This window comes from Sardina pilchardus, chromosome 8 (genome assembly GCF_963854185.1).
Source record: "Sardina pilchardus chromosome 8, fSarPil1.1, whole genome shotgun sequence".
Taxonomy (NCBI): domain Eukaryota; kingdom Metazoa; phylum Chordata; class Actinopteri; order Clupeiformes; family Clupeidae; genus Sardina; species Sardina pilchardus.
Window position 1 is genome coordinate 27671924 of NC_085001.1, and position 17018 is coordinate 27688941.

General features: G+C 41.5%; 1 protein-coding gene across 1 annotated transcript; it reads right to left on the minus strand.

Moving 5' to 3' along the window:
• Nucleotides 1-2785: 2785 nt before the first annotated feature.
• LOC134089144 (neurofilament medium polypeptide-like) lies at nucleotides 2786-16236 on the minus strand. The gene is made up of 3 exons (XM_062543480.1): nucleotides 15205-16236; nucleotides 4795-4919; nucleotides 2786-4679 (listed from the first exon to the last, which is right to left on the minus strand). The coding sequence occupies exons 1-3, from the start codon at nucleotides 16183-16185 to the stop codon at nucleotides 3191-3193; spliced, it is 2595 nt and encodes an 864-aa protein (XP_062399464.1). The 5' UTR covers nucleotides 16186-16236; the 3' UTR covers nucleotides 2786-3190.
• Between the last annotated feature and the right edge of the window lie 782 nt (nucleotides 16237-17018).

Genomic DNA, 17018 nt, shown 5'->3' on the forward strand with positions numbered 1-17018 from the left:
CACACACACACACACACACACACACACACACACAGACACACACACACCCACACACACACAAACACACACACACACACACATGAACACACACACCCACACACACACACACACACACACACACGCACACACACATACACACTGCTGTCCAACTCCAAATGCAAATCAACATTATGGCTGTAAGCAAGACCCCTTCCAGGAGGCCGGTGCTGAGTGTGTGCATGGGCACGCAGCAGAAACAGGAGAGCTTCAACCAGCCAGTGTGTGTGTGTGATGGTTTCATTTGTGTACAGTACGCAGCAAGTGTGTGACCTTAGCTGTGAGTGAGATTGTGACTGCTTTTTTCAGTGTGTAAAGAGGCTGTGTAATCCCTCCAGGCAAAGCAGTCAGCTTACGAGTTTGGAGCCAAAACATGCCTACAACCTTAACACAAGTGTGCTTAAAACATGATCCAAATGCCTTAGAATCTTTCAGAGAGGGACCATGGTTTACAAATAAAGTATTAAACTGCTTCACTTCACTTTGTTCCAAATGTCATTTTGAATGAATGAATGAATGAATGAATGAAGTGCTTGATTGGCTTGGTAGCAGACCGTGGCCCTGGGATGGAAATAGCATGCACGTAATGTCTGCTGACACCTATGGATAAGGGGTAATATGAGCTTTGAGCTAGTGAAATGGAGAAAGTGAAGAAGGTGGGAGGCTTTGCAACTCCAGAGCTTTCTTTAGTGAGCAGGTAAGGACCAGGAATGGATTACTGAGTTGGCTTACAGGGCCCCGGCCCAGGGACCTACCACTGTTTTACTAACTTTCTTAGGTTGGCAGGGGGGCCAATGGCTCATAATCCGTCCATGGTAAGGCAGTTTTAGTGATCTCCTACATATGGAAGAAGCTGAGTGATGGTTGAAAGTCAAACCTTTGTGTATGAAAACATAATTTGTCATTAAGAATAAGGAGACGTTACTCGAGTACTGTGCGCGCGACCTGTACTCGAGTAACGTCTCCTTATTCTGGGGAGACCGTTAGGCTACTGCATATTCTCATATAAAATCATTTGTACAATTTATCTAATAATTACACTTCTCATTCAATAAAATTCATATATCATCATATAAGTAAAGTACTGTAACAAAACAGTAGGCTACAGTAAGCGTACATTTCCGATTGGCTTTTACTTAGCTAAAGTAGCTCAAAGTTATACTAGCATGCTACATGCTAGCCCCATTCAACATTGCTGCTACGAGATGTTAATCACTGGGAGATCGTGGATAAAATACTCACCGGAGTAAATAAGAAGTAGATAAAACGTGAAACTATCAGGAAAGGTGAAGGATGAAGTAGAAGGAGAAAGACGTTTTAAGAAGCATTAGAAATTGTTGAAGTTAGGAAAATGTCAAGGAGTAACGTTTTGATTCAAAGATATAATTAGTCTAATGTAGGATCGATGTAGCATCTACTGCTATCAAGTGGCGGTAACGTTCAGAGAATGTCTAGTATCTAAAAGTGAAGGGAAAATAAACAAATCCTGGTATCCAAGCAACTAAGCCTGTCAAAATAAAAGTATCACTTCCTTTTGACTAGGAAAAAAACATAGGCTATTTATAAATTGATTTCCTTCTGAATATTTCTATTTAATTATTTATTCAATTTATCAGTATGTAGGCTACATATTTATTCAACATCATCAACTAATTTCGGGTGATTAGCCTACATTAGGTGTAGGCTAACTATAAGCCCATTTTACAAGATATCGCCACCAGCTCTAATGAAATGTTCTCTGGAATTTCAGTGATAACACTACTTGTAATGAATTATTGTAACCACTGTTACTGACTCTATTTTGAGTTCAAATAAATTTAACTTAAATAATAATTTCCCAGAATGCATCCTGTGAAGAGGCTCCAATCTCTTTTATAATTTCAGCCAGGTGACCGCAGACAATTGCTCTAATGTCACAATGGTAAGGAATGTGAAACCAAATGCCAAAATCTAGATCCTGATCCGGTTCCAAATGATCATGCAGAATGATGATATGGTGACCCTCAACCTTGTCTGAAAGTTTGTAGCAGATTGTGTGTTGTAATAAATCAGATACAGATGTAGTGGAGGCTGAACGCAAGTAAACACAGTTTATCCACGACTGAAATTTCAGAAATAGGCCTAGCGTTTACCCATCTCTTATTGGAGTTTACTCATCTCTCAAAAAACTTTATTCACCAACTGCAACTTTTAACATTCTAAAATCACACTGTATTATCCACATTCACATTATGTACACTCATCAACACTCTAGGAACTTACTTTAATACCACTGGTATTGTTATTAACATTGGACAGTAACCCCCACCATCATCAAACAGGTTCTTAATGGCTTTTTAAAAAATCACTGCATGGTGCAGTAAGAGTTTATCTCTTTGTTTATCTCTTTGTTATCCAAATGAGGTTAGCGAGTTACAGAGGCGTTTCAGCAATATACTGGCTTTTTGTTGTAAACTTTATAATTTAACCACACAGTAGCCTTAGGTAAATACCGGCATCATCTATCAATATCATCTGTTCATGGTGTCTGCCATTTCTTGTTTCTGGTTAGATCAGGTGTTGGGTGACACCCAACAGAAATCAGATTTGCTGGAGTAATTATCAACATTTGTAAAGCATAGAATTATGTCAACTACATTGTCTATGTTGAAGTTATATGATAATTCAATGAGCAGAAATGAATAGGTCACTGTGCAAGTGCAGACACAAATAACCCTCCCTATCAGAGACACACACACACCACACTGGGAAGGTCTGTATTGCTTTATTGAGGCAAAGTTTTTTCAGTATTGCTCTGGAGTTGTAAACAGCAGTGTTTGTGTTTGTATGTTTCATAGCTGAGTGCACCGGGCTTGCGGCGCATTTAAGGCAGGAAGCGTCTGCAGCATAGCACAGCCGGCAGGTCAGTGGGGTCCGGAAGGACCAGAAGTCACCGACACGTTAGATGGAGTAGCACCTTTGGGACACGACGGACAGTTTGCGCCTTTCAGATGTATTTTTAGATTTAACTCAGCCTCTGGCTTCATATTGCCTCCCATATAGATCCTGTCCCTGACACCCAAATCATCCTCAGCATTACAAGCAGTTATAGTCCCTTGCCGTGTAGCTTGTCTTAGTGGTTTGACTTTTTGTTTACTCTTGCCCTGCTCAGAGTTTACTTATTCTTCACTTCTTTAGCGGCTGGGACTGATGTCTTCGATGCTTTCTTCAGTTCCTCCTCTTTGGGGCTGCCAGGAGTCTTGGGAGGACTCTGCTGCTCCTTCTTCTCCTGCTCCTCCTCTTTGGGGCTGCCAGGAAACTTGGAAGGACTCTTCGGCTCCTCATCTTTGGGGCTGCCAGGAGACTTGGGGGGACTCTTCTGCTCCTCTTCCTTCGGGCTGCCAGGAGTCTTGGGAGGACTCTTCAGCTCCTTCTCCTGCTCCTCTTCTTTGGGGCTGCCGGGAGTCTTGGGAGGACTCTTCAGCTCCTTCTCCTGCTCCTCTTTTTTGGGGCTGCCTGGAGTCTTGGGAGGAGTCTTAGGAGGACTCTTCAGCTCCTTCTCCTGCTCCTCCTCTTTGGGGCTGCCAGGAGTCTTGGGAGGACTCTTCTGCTCCTCCTCTTTTGGGCTGCCAGGAGACTTGGGAAGACTCTTCGGATCCTCCTCTTTGGGGCTGCCAGGAGACATGGGGGGACTCTTCTGCTCCTCTTCCTTCGGGCTGCCAGGAGTCTTGGGAGGACTCTTCAGCTCCTTCTCCTGCTCCTCTTCTTTGGGGCTGCCAGGAGTCTTGGGAGGAGTCTTGGGAGGACTCTTCAGCTCTTTCTCCTGCTCCTCCTTGGGGCTGCCAGGAGACTTGGGGGAAATCTTCTGCTCCTCCTCTTTTGGGCTGCCAGGAGTCTTGGGAGGACTCTTCAGCTTCTCCTGCTCCTCTTCTTTGGGGCTGCCAGGAGTCTTGGGAGAACTCTTCAGCTCCTTCTCCTGCTCCTCTTCTTTGGGGCTGCCAGGAGTCTTGGGAGGACTCTTCAGCTCCTTCTCCTGCTCCTCTTCTTTGGGGCTGCCAGGAGACTTAGGGGGACTCTTCTGCTCCTCCTGTTTGAGGCTGGCTGGAGACTTGGGCAGACTCTTCAGCTCCTCCTCCTGCTTCTGTTCATGGGCTGCTGCCTCCTTCACATCTTCCTTGTCACCTGCCTGTTCTCCTTCCTCTCCCTCTGAGTCACTCTTTTTTTCTTTCTCTTTTGATTCCTGTGCTTCATCTTCCCCCTCCCCTTGTTCAGCACCAGACTTTTGGGCTTTGGTACTGCTCAGTTCGGTTTGCTCAATCTCAGACTCTTGCTCCTCTCCCTCACCCCCTTCATCTCCATCTTCTCCACCCTCCTCCTTCTCTCCCTCTCCCTTTTCTTCCTCACCACCTTCCTCCTCCTCTACTGTAGGGGGAGTAGCGCTCACTTTGGGTCGTTTGGAGACAGTCACCTCTTCCTCCACAATCTCGTCTTCCTTCTTGGCCTGAAGTTCCTCTGCAGCAGCAGCCAGGTCATCGTACAGGTCCGCCTCCTTGTCTTCTTTCTTCCCTTTGGAGGAGGTCATTGGCTGACGGTATGGGAAGGCGGGACTTGGGAAAGAGTCAGAAAATGGCCTGAAGCGAGTCTCCTCCCCCTCCAAGAGTCTCCTGCACACATAAGACACAAGAGGTGTGAATACACCTATGCAACAAACTGCATCATTCAGCAGAGAGATTCATTTGAATACAACACATGTTAAAACACTGCAGCAGGGTGATTCACCTGTAGGCTGCGATCTCAGCATCTAGGGCCATCTTGACGTTGAGCAGGTCCTGGTATTCCCTGAGGTGGCGACCCATCTCGCCCTTCATGCCCTTCAGCTCACGCTCCAGCTGATGGATCATCTCCTGGGAGACGGGAAAGAGAAGAGTCTCATCAGCAACATATCTGATTGGCTAAGAGCACAGACACAGGTGGTGCACTGTCCGTTTTGTGCTTCCTGCATAAATTATGAAGTCTATGCTGTTTTCATTGTATGCATTAGCTTTGTTTGCATGCACATTTTTCTGTTGTGCATTTTAATATGTAGCATACATTGCTTACTGATTCAACAGGATTATGATTTACAGATTAAATATTTAAAATATTAAAGATTTGAAGTTATTGGTCCGTGTAACGCTTTGCAGTGCTTTGTTCTATTTGCAGATTTCACATGAAAATAATGAAAAAATGTTTTAACATTTCAATTATTCATTTTTCAGACTACTCGGTACATTGATGACTGTTGCGTGTTTTATTTTTTGCATTGAGTACACTTGGGATTTTCTCCTCAGAAGTTCGAAAGTCAAACATTGACTCAATATTTTAACTTTGTGTTTTTGCGCTTGGGGTTGGACTGAACCATGAACACTGGGGGTTACCGAGGAGAGTTGCGTTGTGGCCCAGAGGTTTCACTTCACCCGATGTCTGCTTGGGTTAAGAATCGGATGTTATTAATGGGCTTATTCTTGTCAACTTGTTGTTTAACAGCTTCTGTAGGCATGTTGGTGGAGAGGTTTTTATTCATGGATAGGGTTGCTCACATTTATTCAAACCATCAACAACCGTGAACAAATGCTAGGCTTACATAGGCGGCATGAAAGCGTCACCGACCCCGCACCATAGACCCCCCCCCCCCCCCCCCCCCCCCCCCCAACACACACAAACCAGCACCATCAGCAGAGATTGCAACAAGTGCATGTGACAAGTTACTGTAGGCTGAAAGTCTGTGAAGTCTAACCATCGAGGGCGCAGGTGTGGGATTGAGGAGTTGAGCGGTCCTCAATCGCCTCCAGTCGGTCTGGTAGATAGGCCTACATCTCGAGCTCACTTGGCATGAATTTGAGATGATAACTCGATCTGTATCATTTATAGCCTATCTCTACAACTGGCCAGAGGCGCCACCCGTAGGCTACATCAGTCCGTGTATGCTTTGTTCATTTGATATTCAATAAAAAAAAAAAAAAAAATGACTTGTTATTTCATTACTTGTTTATGAATGTGATACGAAGAAGAAAAGAACGCTTTGTTTTTCAGACTTTTGATTTCGTGGTCAGGTCAAAAGTAGAACATTTAAAAAACGGACTCAGGGCTAACTGATTTTGATATTTACTTTTTTCCGATTGCTGTGACCTGGAAGTCAATTCAAAGTCACTTTCTTGGTGCTCAGTGTTGCCAATTTAGTGACTTATTTGTTGCTAGCTTTAGCGACTTTTGGCAATTTTAGCGACAGAAAATATTGTCTGGCAAACCAGAAACTGGGCGACTTTGCACAACTGTTTCATTGTTGAATCGTCAGAAAATCATCTCGTGCCTGTTTTCTTGAACATTGCATTCGCCCAAATCGTTGCTCCATGATTATAGAAGCCTAATGATTAGTCTGTAGTAGCCTAGGCTATCAGGCCATGTTATTGCATGGAAGTAGGCTACAGTGGGTTCCCTTAGAAGTGGCCACTTAATTCACGCACACTGGTCGCATCAAACATGGTTCAAGAAAACTACACACACCAGTTCACACACACACACACACACACACACACACACACTTTAGTGACTTATTTGTTGCTAGCTTTCGCGACTTTTGGCAATTTTAGCGACAGAAAGTATTGTCTGGCAAACCAGAAACTGGGCGACTTTGCGCAACTCAGTTTCATTGTTGAATCGTCAGAAAATCATCTCGTGCCTGTTGTCTTGAACATTGCATTCGCCCAAATCGTTGCTCCATGATTATAGAAGTAGCCTAATGATTAGTCTGTAGTAGCCTAGGCTATCAGGCCATGTTATTGCATGGAAGTAGGCTACAGTTAGCCTGACTCTCGCCAGACCCTTGTAGTTCCGCCATGCTCCACCAGAGGCGTTTCGCTGAGCTCCACACAAGGGTCTGGACGCGAGGGCAATCCAAAGTCGTTCCAGTGATCAAAAAATGAGCAACCAATCAGGAGCGCCGAAGCGAGTGTTTGATTCAAATAACAATGGCGGCACGCAGCGAGGAGTCTTGTGCTGACATTGATTCTGCTATTTCAACCGTTTTGTTGAATCTATCAAGTATTCATTCTTTAAAATATTAACAGAGAATAGTTTTCAAGACATTTATTGGTGGCAAGGATGTTTTTACTCTTCTTCCGACCGGGTTTGGCAAGAGCTTGAAGAAGCCTGGCACGTCATTCAAGATAACAGGCAAGTGGTTTATCAAATCACATGCGAGGATGTTTTACAAGGACCCGCCTTCATAAATACATCTCCTATCGAGAAGTCCCAGATCCTTGTGTGAAGCAGACAGCGAACTAGGATCTGGCGAAAGTCAGGTTAGGCTACAGTGGGTTCCCTTAGAAGTGGCCACTTAATTCACGCACATTGAATTGTATTACAACTTATCGCCACGAGGTGGCAGTTTAAGTCCGCTGTAGCATTGCCCCGGTGTAATGTTTGCCGGTGTTATGTTTGTATGTCTGCTTTTCCCCACCTACTGGTTTCTTTGCGCATGCTCGAGTTGCTCACAACAGCTGCAGGAGTTTTCATCTGTGCCATCACTACACTACAACCACTCGGACGAAAGACATGTGAAATATAGGCTACAGGCTATTTTAGCAAAATCGTGGACCACAACTTCATTCACAAGCAAAGCAAACAATTCAAATTAGAAAAACCTAGATTGTCAGCTGAGGGGACGTTTAAATAGCCTATAGCCTAGGCCCTAGGCTAACCATAGTCGTATGCTTCGTTCATTTGATATTCATATAAGAACCAAAAATCAAAAAAATGACTTGATATTTCATTATTTGTTTATGAATGTGATACGAAGAACAAAATAACGCTTTGTTTTTCAGACTTTTGATTTCGTGGTCAGATCAAAAGTAGAACATTTAAAAAACGGACTCAGGGCTAACTGATTTTGATATTTCTTTTTTTCCGATTGCTGTGACCTGGAAGTCAATTCAAAGTCACTTGGTCTTTCAGTGCTCAGTGTTGCCAATTTAGTGACTTAGGCTATTTGTTGCTAGCTTTAGCGACTTTTGGCAATTTTAGCGACAGAAAATATTGTCTGGCAAACCAGAAACTGCGCGACTTTGCACAACTCAGTTTCATTGTTGAATCGTCAGAAAATCATCTCCCTTCTCGTGCCTGTTTTCTTGAACATTGCATTCGCCCAAATCGTTGCTCCATGATTATAGAAGTAGCCTAATGGTTAGTCTGTAGTAGCCTATACTATCAGGCCATGCTATTGCATGGAAGTTTGCTACAGTGGGTTGACACACTGAGGACGGCTTGACGCCGAAACGCGTCTGTTTTTTTAGGCATGGTGCTACAATAAAGAATAACTAGAAATGCAATTCCAAGGAATTACCAGTGCATGAAAATGCAAAAATAGATAGATAATGTAGATATGGTTACTAAGGTGTAGCTAGGGTAAACATGGTGGTTGCATAGTTTACAGAGAGTTGATAGTGTGAAGGTAGACAGTTTAAAGATGAAACGTTCCAGTTCTAACTTAACTAATGATTTCTATTCATGTTAAAATGTTGATTAGCTAATTTAGCTAATGATTTCTAGCAGTTACGCTAAAAATGCTTATTATGCTAGCAATACTAACTTTACTAACAATGCTAACCAGGTTGATTAGCTAACTTAACCGATGATTTCTAGCAGTAATGCTAAAAATGCTAACTATGCTAACAATGCTAAATTTGCTAACAATGCTAACCAGGTTGATTAGCTAACTTAGTTGATGATTTTTTGCAGTTATGCTAAAAATGCTAACTATGCTAACAATGCTAACTATGCTTACCATGCTAACTAGCTAACTTGCTAGTGAGGACTTTTATTTTGAAACATTTTTTGCTAGGGTATCCATGGTGGCCACTATCAGGAAACAAGAAGTTACTGCAGTATAATCATGTTGATTGCTATGGAAACGGTCATAAACACTTAATTTTAATGGTTGCTATGTTGGTTGCTAGGTACATGGAGGTTTCATGTAGTTGACTGGAGGCATAGTGGATGATAACTGACAGTTGGAATGGTTGAACAGTTCAATAGTTGAGTAGTTTCAGTGGTTAAATGATTTAATAGTGTATTATTGCAGTGAGGACTTTTATTTTGAAACAGTTGTGGACAGAGGAAACAGTTAACAGGATATGTAGTCTTCACAGAGAGATTGTATGCTTAAAGCCTGAGAGAGAGAGGGCTGCTGCAGGTGGGGCTGGCCACCTGGCATAAGATTCTAATTGCTTAACGACCCGATTGTGATGTCATAGAGGCCAATGTTAAGTCTATGGGGGAATTTTTAAATAGTTTTTAATTTATAGTTTAAAAAGTATAAAAGTTACAAAGTTAAAAAATACATTGCGCTGATGTCCTAAGCAAGACCTTCGTAACACAGTTTGAATGAAGTTTCTACGTTAAACGGTTCAAGCTGAATTGCGTGCGTTAGAAGAAGAACTAGAAATGCAATTCCAAGGAATTACCAGTGCATGAAAATGCAAAAATAGATAGATAATGTAGATATGGTTACTAAGGTGTAGCTAGGGTAAACATGGTGGTTGCATAGTTTACAGAGAGTTGATAGTGTGAAGGTAGACAGTTTAAAGATGAAACATTCCAGTTCTAACTTAACTAATGATTTCTATTCATGTTAAAATGTTGATTAGCTAACTTAGCTAATGATTTCTAACAGTTACGCTAAAAATGCTAATTATGCTAGCAATCCTAACTTTACTAACAATGCTAACCAGGATGATTAGCTAACTTAACCGATGATTTCTAGCAGTAATGCTAAAAATGCTAACTATGCTAACAATGCTACATTTGCTAACAATGCTAACCAGGTTGATTAGCTAACTTAGTTGATGATTTTTTGCAGTTATGCTAAAAATGCTAACAATGCTAACTATGCTAACCATGCTAACTTGCTAGTGAGGACTTTTATTTTGAAACATTTGTTGCTAGGGTATCCATGGTGGCCACTATCAGGAAACAAGAAGTTACTGCAGTATAATCATGTTGGTTGCTATGGAAACAGTCATAAACACTTAATTTTAATGGTTGCTATGTTGGTTGCTAGGTACATGGAGGTTTCATGTAGTTGACTGGAGGCATAGTGGATGATAACTGACAGTTGGAATGGTTGAACAGTTCAATAGTTGAGTAGTTTGAATGGTTAAATGATTTAATAGTGTATTATTGCATTGAGGACCTTTATTTTGAAACAGTTGTGGACAGAGGAAGTAGTGAAACAGGATCTGTAGTCTTAATGAGATTGTATGCTTAAAGCCTGAGACAGAAGGTGCCTCTCATAGCGTTTACGCGTCCTCTCTCGCTCCTCACTGATCTACATAAAGAATGATGGAGCGGCAACAATGGGATAGTCTAGCCCTTCTTCTATCTTTCTTTATGTAGATCATTGAGGATCGAGGAGCGAGGGAGGACATATAAACGCTGCTTGAGAGGGACCCACAGTAAATACTTTAAAAGTTGTATGTAGATAGTCTAATTAATGTTGATAGACAGAATGTTTAATGGATGTTGATAGGCAGATTGTTTAATAGATATTGATTGACAGTTTAATGGGTGGATGAGTGAATGGTCTGAAGAAGATGAATGGATAGAAGGTTGGATGGAATGTGCCTTATATTCTTGTTAAGAGAGACACTGATACAGCTCTCTGAGAGTAGTTGACACAGGTGTAATCAATTTAACTGGCTAGTCTTAAAAGAGCCAGAATACTCTTAAAGCCTGAGACAGAGTAAATAAATTAAAAGTTGAATGTAGATAGTCTAATTAATGTTGATAGACAGAGAGTTTAATGGATGTTGATAGACAGATTGTTTAATAGAATGTTAGATGGAATGTGCCTTATATTCTTGTAGAATGGAGAGACACAGCTCTCTACTGAGAGTAGTGGATACAGATACAGGTGTAATCAATTTAACTGGCTAGTCTTAAGAGAGCCAGCCTGAGACAGAGTAGATTGTTTAAAAGTTCAATGTAGAGCGTCTAATTGATGTTGTTGATAGGCAGACTGTTTAGAATGGGTGGATGAGTGAATGGTTTGAAGAAGATGAATGGATATAAAGTTGGATGGAATTAGGAGGACTTATTTTGATACTGTTGTGCGCAGAGGATACAGGGGAACAGAATATGTAGTCTTCAGAGAGGAGCCTGAGAGAAACTGACAGTTGGTGCCCAGGTGGCTGACCAGCTGGGGTAACATTCTAATTGCTGCCGTGATGTCATAATGAGCAATGTTAAGTCTATGGGGAAATTGTTAATAGTTTTTAATTTATAGTTTAAAAAGTATAAAAGTTACAAAGTTAAAAAATACATTGCGCTGATGTCCTAAGCAAGACCTTCGTAACACAGTTTGAATGAAGTTTCTACGTTAAACGCTTCAAGCTGAATTGCGTGCGTTAGAAGAAGAACTAGAAATGCAATTCCAAGGAATTACCAGTGCATGAAAATGCAAAAATAGATAGATAATGTTGATATGGTTACTAAGGTGTAGCTAGGGTAAACATGGTGGTTGCATAGTTAACAGAGAGTTGATGGTGTGAAGGTAGACAGTTTAAAGATGAAACGTTCCAGTTCTAACTTAACTAATTATTTCTATTCATGTTAAAATGTTGATTAGCTAACTTAGCTAATGATTTCTAGCAGTTGTGCTAAAAATGCTAATTATGTTAGCAATGCTAACTTTACTAACAATGCTAACCAGGTTGATTAGCTAACTTAACCGATGATTTCTAGCAGTAATGCTAAAAATGCTAACTATGCTAACAATGCTAGATTTGCTAACAATGCTAACCAGGTTGATTAGCTAACTTAGTTGATGATTTTTTGCAGTTATGCTAAAAATGTTAACTATGCTAACAATGCTAACTATGCTAACTAGCTAACTTGCTAGTGAGGACTTTTATTTTGAAACATTTGTTGCTAGGGTATCCATGGTGGCCACTATCAGGAAACAAGAAGTTACTGCAGTATAATCATGTTGGTTGCTATGGAAACGGTCATAAACACTTAATTTTAATGGTTGCTATGTTGGTTGCTAGGTACATGGAGGTTTCATGTAGTTGACTGGAGGCATAGTTGATGATAACTGACAGTTGGAATGGTTGAACAGTTAAATAGTTGAGTAGTTTCAATGGTCAAATGATTTAATAGTGTATTATTGCAGTGAGGACTTTTATTTTGAAACAGTTGTGGACAGAGGAAACAGTTAACAGGATCTGTAGTCTTAATGAGATTGTATGCTTATAGCCTGAGACAGAAGGTGCCTCTCATATAGCGTTTACGCGTCCTCTCTCGCTCCTCACTGATCTACATAAAGAATGATAGAGCGGCAACAATGGGATAGTCTAGCCCTTCTTCTATCTTTCTTTATGTAGATCATTGAGGATCGAGGAGCGAGGGAGGACATATAAACGCTGCTTGAGAGGGACCCACAGTAAATACTTTAAAAGTTGTATGTAGATAGTCTAATTAATGTTGATAGACAGAATGTTTAGTGGATGTTGATAGGCAGATTGTTTAATAGATATTGATTGACAGTTTAATGGTGGATGAGTGAATGGTCTGAAGAAGATGAATGGATAGAAGGTTGGATGGAATGTGCCTTATATTCTTGTTAAGAGAGACACTGATACAGCTCTCTGAGAGTAGTTGACACAGGTGTAATCAATTTAACTGGCTAGTCTTAAGAGAGCCAGAGTGTACTCTTAAAGCCTGAGACAGAGTAAATAATTAAAAAGTTGAATGTAGATAGTCTAATTAATGTTGATAGACAGAGAGTTTAATGGATGTTGATAGACAGATTGTTTAATAGATGTTGATAGACAGTTTAATGGGTGGATGAGTGAATGGTCTGAAGAAGATGAATGGATAGAATGTTGAATGGAATGTGCCTTATATTCTTGTAGAATGGAGAGACACAGCTCTCTACTGAGAGTAGTGGATACAGATACAGGTGTAATCAATTTAACTGGCTAGTCTTAAGAGAGCCAGCCTGAGACAGAGTAGATTGTTTAAAAGTTGAATGTAGAACGTCTAATTGATGTTGATAGGCAGACTGTTTAGAATGGGTGGATGAGTGAATGGTCTGAAGAAGATGAATGGATAGAATGTTGAATGGAATGTGCCTTATATTCTTGTAGAATGGAGAGACACAGCTCTCTACTGAGAGTAGTGGATACAGATACAGGTGTAATCAATTTAACTGGCTAGTCTTAAGAGAGCCAGCCTGAGACAGAGTAGATTGTTTAAAAGTTGAATATAGAACGTCTAATTGATGTTGATAGGCAGACTGTTTAGAATGGGTGGATGAGTGAATGGTTTGAAGAAGATGAATGGATATAAAGTTGGATGGAATTAGGAGGACTTATTTTGATACTGTTGTGCACAGAGGATACAGGGGAACAGAATATGTAGTCTTCAGAGAGATTGCCTGAGAGAAACTGACAGTTGGTGCCCAGGTGGCTGACCAGCTGGAGTAAGATTCTAATTGCTGCCGTGATGTCATAATGAGCAATGTTAAGTCTATGGGGGAAATTGTAATAGTTTTTAACTAATAGTTTAAAAAGTATAAAAGTTACAAAGTTGAAAAATACTTTGCCCACATCGCGTAAGTAAGACCTACGGGACAAAAGTTGAATGGAGTTTCTACGTTAAGCGGTTGAAGCTGAATTGCGTGCGTTAGAAGAAGAATAATAAGAAGATGAAGTTTAAGAATAGGAAGAACAGTACAGTGCATTTTCATGCACTGTAATAATAAGAAGTAGTAGTAGAAGAAGAAGAAGAAGAAGAAGCCTAGGGATAACAGTATAGTGCATTTTCATGCACTATAATAAGAAGATTTTGGAAGAACAGTATAGTGCATTTTCATGCACTATAAAAAGACAACGAACTAGTGAGTGCGGTTCTTTTGCACATTGGAATTCCCTAGAAGTGGCCACTTAATTCACGCACATTAAATTGTATTACAACTTATCGCCACGAGGTGGCAGTTTAAGTCCGCTGTAGCATTGCCCCGGTGTTATGTTTTCCGGTGTTATGCATCACAAAGCCTTCGATATCGAAGGCTTTGATGCATCAGTAAAAGATTTGTATGTCTGCTTTTCCCCAACTACTGGTTTCTTTGCGCATGCTCGCGTTGCTCACAACAGCTGCAGGAGTTTTCTGTGCCATCACTAGCCTACACTACAACCACTCGGACGAAGACATGTGAAATATAGGCTGCTATTTTAGCAAAAAGTGGACCACAACTTCATTCACAAGCAGAGCAAACAATTCAAATTAGAAAGACCTAGATTGTCAGCTGAGGGGACGTTTAAATAGCCTATAGCCTAACCATAGTCTTTAGATTAAATTGTGTATAGCCTATGGTAAAGTTAGCCTATATTCGGACTGGTCTGGCAGAAGCAGCAGCTGGAAGACAATAAATAATTTCCGGGTTCACAACAATCGGAAAAAAAATAAATATCAAAATCAATTTTGTCCCTAAGTCATTTTTTCAAATGTTCTACTTTTGATCTGACCACGAAATCAAAAGTCTGAAAAACAAAGCGTTAATTGCTTCTTCGTATCACATTCATAAACACATAATGAAATAACAAGTCATTTTTGTATTTTTTGATTTCTGATTCTCAATTGAATATCAAATGAACGAAGCATACACGGACCATACATGGACCAGTCACAACGTCTCCACGGTTTCTGTCCCTAGGCCTACATTTCATTCAAGACTGCAAAATAGATGTATTTGGACAGATTGGAGTCGCTATTGTTTTAAATATTGGCCTCATAATGGGCAGCTTTTGGAAGTTTTCAACGATACTTCATCTGTCAGCGTGCATCGGTGTGCGCAAAACCTGCATATTTGAGCATTGCGCTTCTACCCGTCGACAAACTGCGTCCTGAATTAAAACCTTCACATTTCTTTAACATAATTTGACCTCGTATTCACTCTAGAGTGCAAACTTTGTGTTTTTTTTTTTTTTTTTTTTTTGCATTAAAAATATGACATTTTAGGGTTGTGTCATCTGGAGTAATGTATTTACATTACTCATGTACAATCGAAATATTAACATTATTCTGGATAAAACCGGCGTATGGTGCATGGAAACGTAGCCACTGACCACTGATCACTCAGCCCAAACTAACCTGGTAGCTGCGCAAGTCGTTGTTATGCCGGTCTTCGATGTCATTCAGCTGTCTCTCCAGGGACTCTTTGGTGCCGCGGAGAGCCTCCAGTTCCACGCTCTTCACCTGCAGCTGGCGGCGGTAATCTGCGATCTCATCGCGGATAGTTTTGATCGCGTCCTTGTTCTGGTCCGCGGCGTCTGTGAGTTTGGCGTAGCGGCACTGGAACACCTCTTCCGCCTGCAGCAAATTTTGGGAGGAGACACCGTCCAGCTGCGCGCGTATCTCTCGGAGCGCAGAGGTGATGTCCGTTTTACTGTATTCCCTCATGTCTACCGGGACCTGAGCCTCCTGGAGCTGTGCTAGGAGCTCGCTGACCTCTTCTTCGTGGTTACGGCGAATGAAGTCTGCCTCATCCAGGAGGGACTGAACTTTTTTCTCCAGATCCAATTTCATCAGGTCCGAGTTGTCTTTTCCTTTCTTCATATCTCGGATTGACATCTCAATTTTTTCTATAAAGCGGGCCTCATCCTCGTAGCGGCTTTGGAGACGATGGATGTCGTCTTCGACGTTATCGGCATCAATAATGATCTGCGCTTTCTCTCTATGTAGTTGCTCGAGCGTGGAACGGAGTTCGCTGAGCTCTTGGTCGAAAGCTTCACTAAATTGCGATTGTGTGAACTTTTTCTGTTGGAGTTCTTGGATTTCAGTCTCCAGCAGGTTGTTCTGTTCTTCCAGATACCTAACTTTATCGATATAACTGGCGAATCGGTCATTCAGCCCATGAAGTTGTTCTTTCTCGTTGTTGTGTGTGGATGGGAGATTCAGGCTGTCTGGCGAGGCGAACACCCTGTTGGCTGGCACCTTGGTAGTTCTTTTGTTGGAGATGGACCCCGGATTTCTGTGAGACCAGGAATGTGATCTTGGGGTGGTGGGTGGTGATGAGTGGATGCTCCGGGTCTCGAGCATTCTCCTTCGGGATGAAGCCCCGATGACATCCATTGTGCAGCTCCGTTGTGCGCGCTCTGCGGAGATGGTGTGTCGATGCGTCCTGACCAGATGGCGAGTGGGAGAATGCGGTGAGATGCTGCCCCGCTGTATTTATAGAGCCGAAGCTGCTTGTCTACATAAATCAATACAGTGATTGAAGGTGAGTTTTTTTCAGGTTGGAGAGGCGATAAAGGCTATTTATGATGATTGCTTGTTAATGTGTGAATGGGAAACTACTTTAGACATCTCAAAGCGAGAATGGAAGTCAGAATTCATAACCTCAAAACATGTAATTTTTTCAACTAAACAACTGTATCAATGTTGTAACAATTGTAACAATTTTATCAGGCACTAATATAAAAGATTATTAAGATGTTGTCACACAAAGTTATGTTCCGAGTTACCATTACAGTAACACAGGAAATCTGACCTGCAGTCCATCCTAGAAATGCATTTTGTGTGCGTCCTGGATGTTAGTGTCAGTGAAGCTCTGCAGTGCAGCAGTGATGATTATGCTGTTGGGGTTCAGGTTGGGGTGGAGGCTGAGTCATAGGGTTCTGGTTTAGGTTGAGTGACTGACTTGAGCATTATTGGTGAGGTTCAAGTTTGGGTCTGAGTCTGGCTCTGGGGTTTAGTTTGGTGCCAAGTTTGGGTCGGTTCAGCTTCCTAGGTGAATGAGTTTACCTTTGAAAAGGAAACACCCTGAACTCTGTTCCCATGGAAACCGCAAGCTCATGTGTTTACGGCTCTCTCTGTGTGTGTGTGTGTTTGTGAGTGTCAGTGTGTGGGTGTGGTGTCTGGAAGTATTCAATGGGGAAACAGAGTCAATACAGGTGACAGCAGAT